The sequence below is a fragment of the Phalaenopsis equestris genome, unplaced genomic scaffold, assembly GCF_001263595.1.
Source record: "Phalaenopsis equestris unplaced genomic scaffold, ASM126359v1 Scaffold000167, whole genome shotgun sequence".
Lineage (NCBI taxonomy): Eukaryota > Viridiplantae > Streptophyta > Magnoliopsida > Asparagales > Orchidaceae > Phalaenopsis > Phalaenopsis equestris.
In genome coordinates this window covers 381,685-394,176 of record NW_018164609.1, presented here as the reverse complement: position 1 = coordinate 394,176, position 12,492 = coordinate 381,685, and the positions used below count along the sequence as shown (strand labels likewise).

At 42.2% G+C, this 12,492-nt stretch overlaps 1 protein-coding gene and 1 pseudogene across 1 annotated transcript in view; both read right to left on the bottom strand.

Annotated features, from left to right (window-relative positions):
• The window catches only part of LOC110022101 (cytosolic enolase 3), a 28,600-nt gene that overhangs the window by 11,018 nt on the left and 5,090 nt on the right, over nucleotides 1-12,492 (bottom strand). Inside the window, exons 4-5 of the mRNA XM_020720896.1 lie at nucleotides 3,718-3,892; nucleotides 36-107 (exon numbers count right to left, since the gene is read on the bottom strand). Coding sequence (XP_020576555.1) covers nucleotides 36-107; nucleotides 3,718-3,892 — 247 coding nt within the window. The remainder of the gene's footprint in view (nucleotides 1-35; nucleotides 108-3,717; nucleotides 3,893-12,492) is intronic.
• On the bottom strand, nucleotides 1,554-2,441 carry LOC110022100 (annotated as a pseudogene).

The following is a 12,492-nucleotide window of genomic DNA, read 5'->3' as shown; positions in this document are numbered from 1 at the left end:
ACCCTTACGATGTTCAAACGATATATAAGCTTTACCTCTTTTTCAGCAGCACCCGCTTTGCAAGCAGCAATCGAAACAGCTAACATAGCATTTGCTCCTATTTCTGCCTGCAAAATATCTGCATAAACTTATATTGCGCAATATCAATCAACTATTTCTCAAATAGGCCAACGTGTGTTTTCCGCATAAAGAGATTAACCAATCGCAACTACTTGAAATGGGACATGATAATATTGATATAGATATATGTTGAAATTCAGAATAACACAGAAGTAAGTGAAATTATTCTATTGATATGAAATGGATATAAATAGGCCATACATGAATCCTAAAATAGAAAAAATAATAAAAATAAATAAAACATGAAAAGAAAAGATACATCACCTAATATCTCCAATTAATCAATTTATTAATTATTCGGAGATAAAGGAAATACCATAAAATAGGAAAAGAAATATATTCAATCCAAAAAAATAAATCAAATATAGGAAAGGAAATAAAGTTAAATTAGAAATAAATCTAATCATCACAGTTCCTAATAGAAATAAATTATTTCCTAATATAAATTCTAACACTCTCCTCAAGTTGAAACATTGTTGAAAATTATATTCAACTTGGATTTAAAAACATCTTGAAGTTTTCATCCTGTACTGTGATCGTCATTTACTGCAATTCCTGTAATATCTGTAGGTAGACGAAATGTTCCTATAGGTAATGTTGCAAAGGAGTTTGCAGGAAAGTAAACAACCTACAGGAAAAGCTTACTTCTAGTTAACTGCGGTTGTCTTTGACTGCAATTCTTGCAGTGTCTATAGGTAGGCAGAAGACTCCTACGGGCAATATTGCAGGAGAGTCTACAGGGGAGTCGACAACCTGCAAAAAAAACTGACTTCTAATCGACTGTAATTTTTTTTGCTGCAGCTCCTGCAGTGTCTGTAGATATGTAGAGGCTCCTACCAATAATACAACAGGGGAGTTTACACGGAAGTAAACAACCAACAGGAAAAACTACAGCATATGAACTACAGAAAAAGAAAAAACTACGGAGATAGGCCTTGCTGCAAGAAAAGCTCCAGAGGTGGGCCTAATACAGAAAAAATTATGGAGGAGAGCCTGCTACTGAACAAACTCCGGTGGTAGGCCTTGTTGCAGGAAAGCTCTGAAGGAGGGCTTTATATAGAAAAAAATTTTGGAGAGCCTGCTGCAGGACAAGCTCTGGAGGAGAGTCTGCTACAAGAAGAATTTCGGTGGAGGTCCTGCTGCAGGAAAAGCTCTGGAGGAGGGTCTTATATAGAAAAAAGTTTCGGAGGAGGCCTTTTGTAGGAAGAATTCCGAAGGACTTATTGCAGGAAAAGCTCCGGAGGAGAGCCTGATACAAAAAAAGCACTGGAGGAGGGTCCGAAGGAGGGCCTGCTGCAGGAAAACTCCGAAGGAGAGCTTGCTGTAGAAAAGAATTCAAATGAGGGCTTGATACAGGAAAAAGTTTAGGAAGAGGGTCTGATGCAAAATAAGTTCCGAAGGAGGGTCTGATGCACGAAAAAGTTCCAGAAAGTCCGATGCAGGGAAAGACTCTGGAGGAGGGTCTGTTGCAGAAAGAATTACGATGGAGGACCTGTTGTAGGAAAAACCTCCAAAGGAAGGCCAACTACAAGAAGAATTTAGGTTGAGGATCTGCTGCAGAAAAAGATTAGGAGGGCTTGTCGAAGAGCTTCATGGTGCATCTCAGCAAACTTTACTTCAGTGGTAAGACTGGAGGGATCAAAGGTAACTACCATGCCCAGCTTCAAAAAGCTAGTCTCAACTCGACCGATAGGGACAGTACCAATACCAACAATCTTGTAGACGTCCTGAAGGGGGAGGCGGAGGGGCTTGTCTGTTGGCCTCTTGGGCTCTTGGATCGGGTCAAGATCTTCGGCAAGAGTTGAACACTTGTACCAATCAAGGATCGTGGATCTCTCTATCATTTTGTCGCCCTCAAATCCAGAGATGGGAAAAAAAGGAATCTTCTCAGGTTTGTAGCCAACCTTCTTCAAATAGGAGGAGACTTCCTTAACGATTTCATCATACCTAGACTATGAGTGCTTGGGGGTGGTGGCATCCATCTTGTTGCAGCAGCAACTCACCTACTTCACCCCAAGAGTGAATGCAAGCAAAGCGTGTTCATGAGTCTGACCATCCTTGGAGATACCTGATTCAAAACCACCAGTTGTGGAAAAAATGATCAGGACAGCGCGGTCAGCTGGAGAAGTTCCAGTAATCATGTTCTTGATGAAGTCGCGATGACCAGGAGCATTCATTTCGATCGCCTCCTACTCAAACCTCTCAATAACATGCTTGTTGATACCACCGAGCCTGTAAATGAGATGTTCGGTGGTGGTGGACTTATCGGAATCGACATGGCCAATGGCCACCATGTTGATGTGTACCTTCTCCTTAACCATGGTTGGAGCAAAGTACTTGCAAGGGCAGAAGAAGGCCCGCTCTACCGAGAGAGCTCGAAGCAAAATTAGGGATTCGAGCAAGGCATATGAAGAGCATGTTGCCGGCAAATGTAGGGAATAGGAAGTTTTCGGCTGCAAGGGACTCTAAGATTTGTTTCAAGGCTCCGATACTATGTTGAAATTCAAAATAATTTGGAATTTAATGAAATTAGTTTATTGATATGAAAGGGGGTATAAATAATTCTTACATGAATCATAGAATAGGAAAGATAATAAAAAAGGAAATAACATGAAAGGAAAGATATCACCTCATATCTCCAATTAATTAATTTATATTAATTATTTAGAGATAAATGAAACACCATAAAAAAGAAAAAACCTAAAATAGAAAAGAAAATATATCCAATCCAAGAAAATAAATCTAAAATTGGAAAGGAAATAAGGTTATATTAGGAAATAAATCTAATACTCACAACTTCTAATAAGAAAAAAATATTTCCTAATATAAATTCTAACAATTTCCAAACTATCCAATCTCAGGAAGCAGTGACGAGGTACATTAGAAAAGTTCAATTTGTGATGACTACTGGCATCATGGAAAGGTTCTCAATAAGGTGTTTGTTGACAAACTAACTAGAGATTCCATTGTTTAAGAAAAACAATTTTGAATCATTAAAATGTTAGATTCAAATAATTCCATTTTGTGGTGAAAAAACAATAAACTCAACATTTTTTATGAACACTATCATAATAAAATAACCTCGATAATATCTCTAGCAGCAAAATAAATGGGGATGTTGGAGAAGATAAAGCAAGAGCATGCATCAGAAGAGATTCAAGCAATATCTTTAACTAGTGAAAGCCTCCCTTAATACCACAACAATTATGACAAGAAGATAGTGATGAAGTTAAAGTAGATATCACAAATATAATAAAATAACTCAAACAATAAACTCGACATTTTTTACTAACATTATCATAATAAAATAACCTCGATAATACCTCTAGCAGCAAAAAAAAAAATGGGGAAGGAGGAAAAGATAAAGCAGGAGCATGGATCAGAAGAGAATAAAACAATATCTTTAACTAGTGAAAGTCTCCCTTAATACCACAACAATTTTGACAAGAAGATAGTAATGAAGTGAAAGTAGATATCACAAGTATAATAATATAACCAGCAACTTCAATAAGCAGTGAAAGGTCCTATTAGAAATGACAACAACAAATATGATAATGATGATGGCGACACCACAGAAATAATAAGAAGTTGATTTACCTTTTTTTGAGTTTTGTCCAAATCCATCATAGCTTGATCAATTTGGGATTGAAGGGAAGGGTCCATGCCAATCAAAGCTTCAGAAATCTTCTCATTTATATTCTTAACAGCCTTCGAGACTCCCTTCCCAAGATACTTCCCCTTGTCACCATCACGAACTTCAATAGCCTCATACCTGTAATTAAACCCCAAGTGTTGAATTACAATACTTGGATCTTGATTTCACAACATAAAAAATTGTAAGTTATACTATGGTGAAAAATATCAAGAAAGAACCATTAATATATTGGGGTAAGCTGTATGGATCGTCATCCTCCACTCAATCTTTAGAGTACATAAGGTGTTAAATATATCTGAAGTAAGATTTATGAATCATTCTTACCAGTTCATTTCTTTAAGTGTGGCATCAGATGGTTATAATATTTTTTGTAATCTATTTGCACAACTTCTAGTTATATTACAGTTTTTCTACCCTTTTTTCTAGTGTGGCATCAGAAGCAGCGAGGTTGGGGTGGTTTAGCAGTAGCTGAAGGATGGAGTAGACTGGGCGATAGGGTGACAGGAAGGCTGGGGTGCAAGAGAGATGGTAGCAGAAGAGAAACAAGGAGATTGGGGTGCATGAGAGATGGCAGTGGCAAGGGAGGGTGAGCAGGCGAGAGATTAAGGAGAGGTTATCACCACCTAGGAGCAGGATACAGCCGGAGGACCACCTATCCTCGAATGCAACCCTAGCAAGGGAGAAACACTAAGGACAGAAATCAGAAATCAGAAAAAATTAAACCATAAAAAAATAACATATTTAGAATAAAAGATAACTAGGAGGGAACCCCACCCCTTAGGAGGTAGCTCCAGCCCTAAGTAGGACCAACTGGTTCAGCCGCCCTGTTGAACAGGCAACCTCTTTGTCGAACTGGTTGAGACGGCTCAGCCCCTAGCCCCTGCATCAGTGTCCTGGGGTTGGGAGAGCTTTAACCACATTGGTCGAAGCTTTTGTCTGCTCGTTGTCAGAAATAGAGTTGTTGCACTCTCTTGGGGGGGCTAAAGGTTCTTCGATTGCGGCCCTAGTAGCACCTAAATCCCACTATCGGCTACATTATCTTCTGATCCACCTTAAAATTTCCTATTTTTTATGCACATTTTATGCTCAATTTTTTAAGATATTATGCTTTAATGAAGAGTATTTTTATGTTTTTAATTGCAGATGCAAGAAAAAGAGTTTAAGAGTAAAAAGAAATAAAAATACATCAAAAAGAACAAAATGGGCTAAATTGAAGAAAAATGTCAAACTAGCCGAACTGGCACCTATGCGCCAGATAAAAAATTAGTTGGCACCTAGGCGCGACAATTGGGCGCCTAGGCGCCACGGTTACTCTCTAGAAGATTAATTGAATGAGACTAAATTTTGAAGAGATGTCTGAAAGAACCCTTGGTCATTTTTGAAGCTTTATAAATATAGATTAATTCCAAAGGGTTGGGTGGCCAGATTTAGAGAGTCTTATTGTGTGTGAGTGTGTTAAATGTGTGAGAAGTTTTCTTTGTAAGTCTTTGAAGTCTTTGTTATTTATGGTATTTATGGAGTGTGAGTCTTGTAAGTGTTGTTGGAGTTAGAGAAGTCAGAGAACTTCAAAGAAGTGCTTGGGGGAACATTCCAGATAAATATTTATACATTTGTCCTTAAGTTTTAAACTGTTATCCTCAAGTCAATCCTTGAAAGGATAACAGTCTTTCAGGACATGCCCCAGATGTCTATGGTATAGGCAATAGTCAGACTCATTCTTCCTCTCCACTTCATGAGGTTTCTTTGGCGGTGGAAGCTGCATTCCCTGCTTAAGCAGGTTCTTGAGTATCTTCCTGGACAATCCTTCCTAAAAGGATAGACCTTAGACTTCCTCTGTTCAAGAGACTGGGGTTTCCCTTTCTGAAGAGGTGTGCGAGTTTGCTCGACAGACATGACAGGCTTTTTCATCTTCCCATCGGATGTCGCAAGAGTGATACTCTCTTCCTTCCTCCTTGGAAGACCCACAATAGGCCTTTTGTCTATACCCTTTTTTGGATCTTTAAAGATCAAGGCAACTGCGGTGTACTGCAAATTAGCCACTTTTTTTATCAAATTCTTGAATGTTTTGATCGTAATCATCTTTAGCAAGACGGAAATAGGGTATGTTATTTTGCCCATGAGGAATGCAACCGCATGTTGTTCTTGCAACTGGGGTTCACACTACAAGGGTTCACACTGCAAACTCAAGTTGCGCCAACGAATGGTGAACTCCATCAAGGACTCGGTAGGACATTATCGGGCCAACAACAAATCATTCAAAGTTACTTTGTGATGCGCTCCTGCAAAGCGTTTGACAAATGCATTTTCCAGTTCGGTGAAGGTCTTGAATGAGCCATTAGGTAAATTGACATACCATTCAAAAGCAAACTCTGGCAAACTTGTGACGAAGAATCGAAGTAAGAGGGTGTCGTTGTTGCCAACGTTGCAACAAAGTGCTCTAAATTGGGCTATATGTTGGTGAGGATTGTCAAAGCCGTCAAACATTTTGAAACGAGGGGGAACTAACCCCGGACGGTACGAAATATAATCATATGCCTCGGGATAAGGTCTTCCCCTTTGCACAACAGTCTCACCCTGTTGAGCTGTCAATGCAGCCTTGACCTTGGCATCAACTAAAGAATGCAAGTGTCTATCAGAGGAGATATGCTCGTGTCGGGCAACATTAGAAGAAGCGACATGAACATGCCGAGAAGGTGCCAAAGGCGCTGAAGGAATAGCGGAGCGTGCCTCACCCTGAGTGGGGAGGGAAACACCGTCAGATCCTGCCCTTTCATTCTGCAATGTCACTATTTGGGCAGCAAGAAGGGAGAGCTGGGCTTGCAAGTGAGCGATCAACTCATCTTTGCTCTGATCTTCTCGATCAACCGTGGGGCCGCCATGAGCTTCAATAGCCTCATGTTGGTCATCCTCGACGGGATCAAGGATACGAACCTCAATATTTGAGCTCTGGGCCCGAGTGGTCACGGTCATGACCTGGCCAGTGGCCATCTCAAAGTCATGGAATTCCTCAAGGAGGACATCCTCATCGAGGAAACCCTCTGAAATATCCAAAAAATTCCCAGACGGGTCATTCGGGGTAAGAAGGCAATCCCCAGATAAATCGCTCTTAGGATCTATATCGGGCACCATTTTGGGATCAACTAGTAATGGCTCCAGAGTATGATCAACTGGAGGAACGATTCCCTCGAGGATTGACTCAACGGTCTCCAAAACTAGAGTTGGAGCCTCAACAGGAAAAGAGGTGGGTGACTTTCGGACCCAATGCCTCCAAGGTGGTTCGGGACGATATCCCTTCCACAAATACTTGTTCTGATACAAGTAGTGGGAATCATCTTGAGGACGCGCCCCAGAACTCTCACCATCTATAACAAAAGTGCTTACATTATTTCTAGTCAAACAAGAAGAAGACACATAAGCAGCAATATTTTTTTCTTTATTAATTTTCACGATTACATCAGGTGCGGACTGTGCCGCTACAATAATAGATCTGACAGCAGGTACAAATTCTGGTGTATTGGGATTGAGCGTCACGTTGGGGGTTCCTAACAACACCTCGGTGGGCCTAACCCCATGTGCAACGGAAAGAGACCTCACTCGGCGAGTAGTAGAGCAACGGGCTGAAGCCCACGTTCTACTATGGCGACCTCGAGAGTGAGGGAATTGAAGGAGTTCTCGCTCAGATGTCTCAGAAATCTGGGTGAGGAGCTCCCTCTCAAAAATGAGTCATTTTCCCCTTAAAGAGGAAACGACCCCCACAATTTTTTTAGACAACAGGCTTGTGGTAGTCTTATCAATATGAACAGCAGGTCTGAGACGGACTGCACTACCACGAGGAGGATAAGCTTTTATGACGATCCTAGTAGGAACATAGTCTTGACAACCAAAGAACACAGAAAAGGGGTTCTGATCCGTGGGAATCGGGGACTCTTCGTGAATTGGAACTGAGATAGTAGAAGTAACAGCTTGCTGCTGGGCCCTGAGCAACCTGTTCCGGTTTCTCCGGGCCTTCCTACCCAACTTGGGAGCCGGATCAACTTCAGAGGAAACCGGGACCACAGGGTCCGAAACCGCACCAGGGGACTCTTCATGGATTGTAATGGAAACAGTAGGAGTTACGGCCTGTTGCTGGGCCCTAAGCAACCTGTTCCGGTTTCTCCGGGCCTTCCTACCCAACTTGGGAGCGGGATCAACCTCAGAGGGAACCGGGACCACAGAGTCCGAGACCGCAGCAGAGGAAACAACGGCAGCAACAGTGCTGCTAGAAGACTGACCTGTCAAAGGCAGAGACATCCGTGAAAACACTGAGGGATGACCCAACAGCCTGGAGAAGACTGAAGGGCGCTGTGACACATCATCATCGGGCGCAAGCCTCTTCTTTGAGGAAGGGGCGGGCTCGACGTGAGTTACCTCAGCAAGAGTAGCTCTATGTGCTCGACTCCCTTTTTTAGGGGGAGGGCACAGAGCAACAGCCTCAGAAGGCGTAGGAATACCCAAGGTAATCTGGGACAGGGTGTTCAAACGAACCGAATGTTATAGTACCCTCGGGAGCACAAATAATACATGGGGAAAATGTGACAGAGTTCCTCCCAATAGTAGCGATCGTCACAACTCTCTCGCTAGCCATGTTTGCCAAGCAAAAATAGACACGATCAACAAAAAAGAAAAGTTGAGAAAAAAAATCAATAATAATAATAATAAAACAGTACAACAACACGGACACGGCAAATATGCAGTGACTCAACGTGCTGAGGGTGCGAAGGCGGGACAGAATACGCCAAGTTGCTACCCCTAGCAACTGACGTATAGACTAAAACCAAGGTTTGATTACAAACTCGATTAATGACTCGAAGAAAGAATCCGGGTCACAATAATATGAGCGAAACTCCCACACATAGAGAGAGAGACTACAACCCCAGAACAAAAGCGAAACTCCTAGCATGGAGAGAGAGACTCATCCCCAGCAGAGTCGCCAGATTGTTGTTTTTCTCTTGGTTCTTTTTATTTCTCTTGGTTCTTTTTAGATCTCGGAGTCACCAGTTTGTCTTTTTGTATGTCGCCGTATAATTTTCCTATTCGAGTAAGTCTCCCTCTTGAACCAAATGAATGACTCGAAGAGAAGAGGAAACGAATAGTGAACTAACGTACTACAACAAATAGACAAACAAATCAAAAAAAGAAAAGAGGCAGAAGACTGATATAGGGATAATCCTCATGTGATGGGTCAAGAGTATACATTCAAACATAATCGGATTGAAGTACCTCGAAAAAAAAAACAACATCCACGAACAGATTTGTGAATTGCAGGCCACTAGGACCCTAAGGTCGGGGTACCACGGACCCGTCATCTCAGGCCACTAGGACCCTAAGTCTACCTGGTCGTGAAGATAGTCGACCCAACACAACCTGAGATCCCCGGTCAGCAATCCATGAAATGAATTGCATGCATCATCCACGGGAGCCTCGGTAACCCTAAGGTCAAAGGAATGAAACTCTATCTTATTACTATAAACTGGAGCACCGAAAGGTGGGACTTATACCTGTCGACGTGACAAGGATGCCTTAGGAAAGAAGAGAAAATGGAGGTTCAGCTACAAAGCTGGAAACGCTCCAAACAAAAGGACTTACACCCCGTCTGGGTCGGGGAGCCTTCTAACACCCCAGGCGTACTAGACAACCACCTATATGAAGGCATGTTGGGCCAGTCAGGTTGGAAAAGTACGGAGACTCCTCGGGACATGCAAATATGAATGCAGTTATCTAGAGCAATCCTAAGTATTGTGGAGACCTTATTAATATATGCAAGAAAGTAAATGTTGCAACTTTTAAATCTTGACTATTTAATCCTAAATTTTAATTATCTTGAATATTTTATTTAGGATTTTGTAGAAAATTACAATTTTAGGGTCCTTAATGAGCCTATGTTGTATCGTGAAATCCCAGATAAAACACAGAAAGAAAATAAGAAAAACACATGCAAGTGCAGACATGCAACATGATGCAAAAAAGCAAAGCAAGTCAAACCAAAATAATAAACAAGTCTGTGTCGCTGGGTCGGCAACATATCCCAGAAAAAAAAAGGCGGTCAGACTCCGCATATACATGTCTGGTCCTAATTCTATACATCAATATAAAATGCATAATTAAGATACGGGGCACGAGCATCTGCTCCTGGTCCCCTCCATGTGGTTCTCGTGCTAACGTCTTAGAACCCGTGCCCGTATCTTATTTCTGCTACAGGACTCTCCTAGACTCTAAAAATACATAGAGAAAAGAAAAAGACTTAATCCTGCATTAATCCTGCATGAAAACAAATGAAAACAAGTGTCAGCGGGAAAACTCACATGCACATAACGTATCATGAGTCATGCATTAAAAATGGGGGGAGCTGATAGCACCTGCAAGCAAAATGATAAGAAATTATTACTTGTTCCCCCCGTAGCGGTACCTGTGCGTGTGTATAAAAATAGGCATGACTCCCTGCAGAAGAACGCCCTAACACACTACCATACATATGCAACATGCAGTCACATCACAAGCATAATACAAAAGAAAGATATCTGGCTAGGGCAACCAATTCAGCAGAGAACAATAACTAGACATCAAAAAGACTACATAGCACCCTAAATCCTAGCCTAGCACGTCATCTAACAAAAAGTGCATCAACCTAGTATCTAAGTGTGGGGTAAGTCTGGGTATGGTATGACTTTGACGGGATCACTTTACTGACCCCATCCTAAGAATCCAAAAAATCTAAAGAGTGTCAGGAAAAGGGGTGACACCAGTTAGATTCATTGGATTCTTAGCACAATCATACTCATGTCAGTCTCGATGACTTAACTTGCATTGCTCGCTGGAATCAACCCACCAAGCAATGCTCTTTAAGGCATCGCGATCAACACGGGTTCACTCTCCTAACGAACTTGGCTCGCTATCCATGCAAACATACAAATGCAAATGTTAATGCAAGCAAATCAAAACATATAAATAGTGATAAAGAGTATGTCATGAAGGCATTAACTCGCAGGAATGGGCATGCCGTAACTGCAGGGGCCCGAAAAGAGGGTATGCCGGTAAGGCAGTGACCTAAAGGTGGGCATGCCGTGACGGCAGGAGTCCAAAGGAATGAGCATATCGTGATGACAGCAGCCCGAAAAGAGAGTATATCGGTAATGTAGTGACCCGAAGGTATGCAACACAAATAGATAATATAAATCATGCAGACAAACATGTACATGCACATACACGGCATGCAAAGGAGCAAGTGATAGGTCAATCGGAATGGAGCACCCGATCAAACCAAAGTGTTGTGCCAACCAGACGAGGGTAGCCGACTGAAATACAAGTGATGTGACCGGTTCGGGATAACCGATCGAGGCACAAGTGATGTCGGTGCAGGTGCAAGTGCAAGTGAAAGATGCAAGGTGCAAGTGCAAGTGCAATGTGTAAATGCAAGGTAGAATGTGCAAGTGCAAATGCAAGGTGCAGAGTGCAAGTGCAAGTGCAAATGCAATAGATGACATAAAATATGTAACAATGCAAGACACACATATGCAAACAATGAGATGCAAATAACCACATATGATACCGAGCCACGCTCGTACTAACGACCTCACTGGAGAACCTAGGATCGATATATAAAAAGATGATGATTGCCGCATTTTCTTTGGCGAGGCAAGTGGGGAACTTCTCCCTGAATCTCCAAAGGGGAAAGTTTTCCATCTCGTCAAGAAACAGACTAGCGACAACGCTCTTCCCGATTTCACGACGCCTTCGAGCATTACAAAATGAGCTACTGACTCACATTTTCTCATTTTGCAAAGATCTACTTTTCGATCTTTATAAAAGATCGGGACAACCAAAGCAAAGGGAGCCCCACCCTCTAGGATTTTGGTGCTACGGCTAACAGTCAAATATGATTCACTAGGCTATCGTAGGAAAATTAGTTGCGCAAGAAGATCTTATCCTATAAGCCACCTCTAGGAAAACAATCGATCCATCACAGCTTACGCCGGCACACACACCCTGTGTGGGCGATCGAACTCACACGCCTATCACACATAGAACCTGAACCTATGGCCGGCTATGAAGTAAAATGCGAAGGGGAAGAAGAGTTATACCGTCGCGTAGTTTGCACGAAGCCTAAAGAAGTACGACGGAGGCTTGCACGTGAGTTTGAAGTCTTTCGTACCCTCCCGAACGATGTTGATGTTCACTGTCCGGCGTGGTGACGGATGCTGACTTATCGGTGGTGAGCGCCGAAAGCGGAGGAGATGCGGGAGAAAGCACAAAAAATTGAAGTCTTTCCTCGCCATTTTACTCCGGCGAAAACACAACACCGGCAAGGTAAAAGCCGGCAGGGTTGGCCGAGAAAAAGAAGGGGAAGAAGAAAGAGAAGAAAGAGAAGAAAAAGAAGAAAAATTAGGAGAAGAAGAAGAAGAAGAAGAAATAGAAGAAGAAGAAGAAGAATTAGGAGAAGAAATAGAAGATGATGAAGAAGAAGCAGGAGAAGAAGAAGCAGGAGATGGAGAAGCGAGAGATGGAGAAGGATCGGTGACGAAGGAAGAAGGGGTGAAGGAGGCCTTCGCGAATCGATTGAGAGGGGGGAGAGAGGGAGATGTTTCGCAAATCGAAGGGATGGTTCTGTGTCGCGAACGAAGCGAGGCTGAATGGGGTTTTTTTTTTTTTTTGCGAAACCAGCTTTTTTGGAGAGGGAAAGA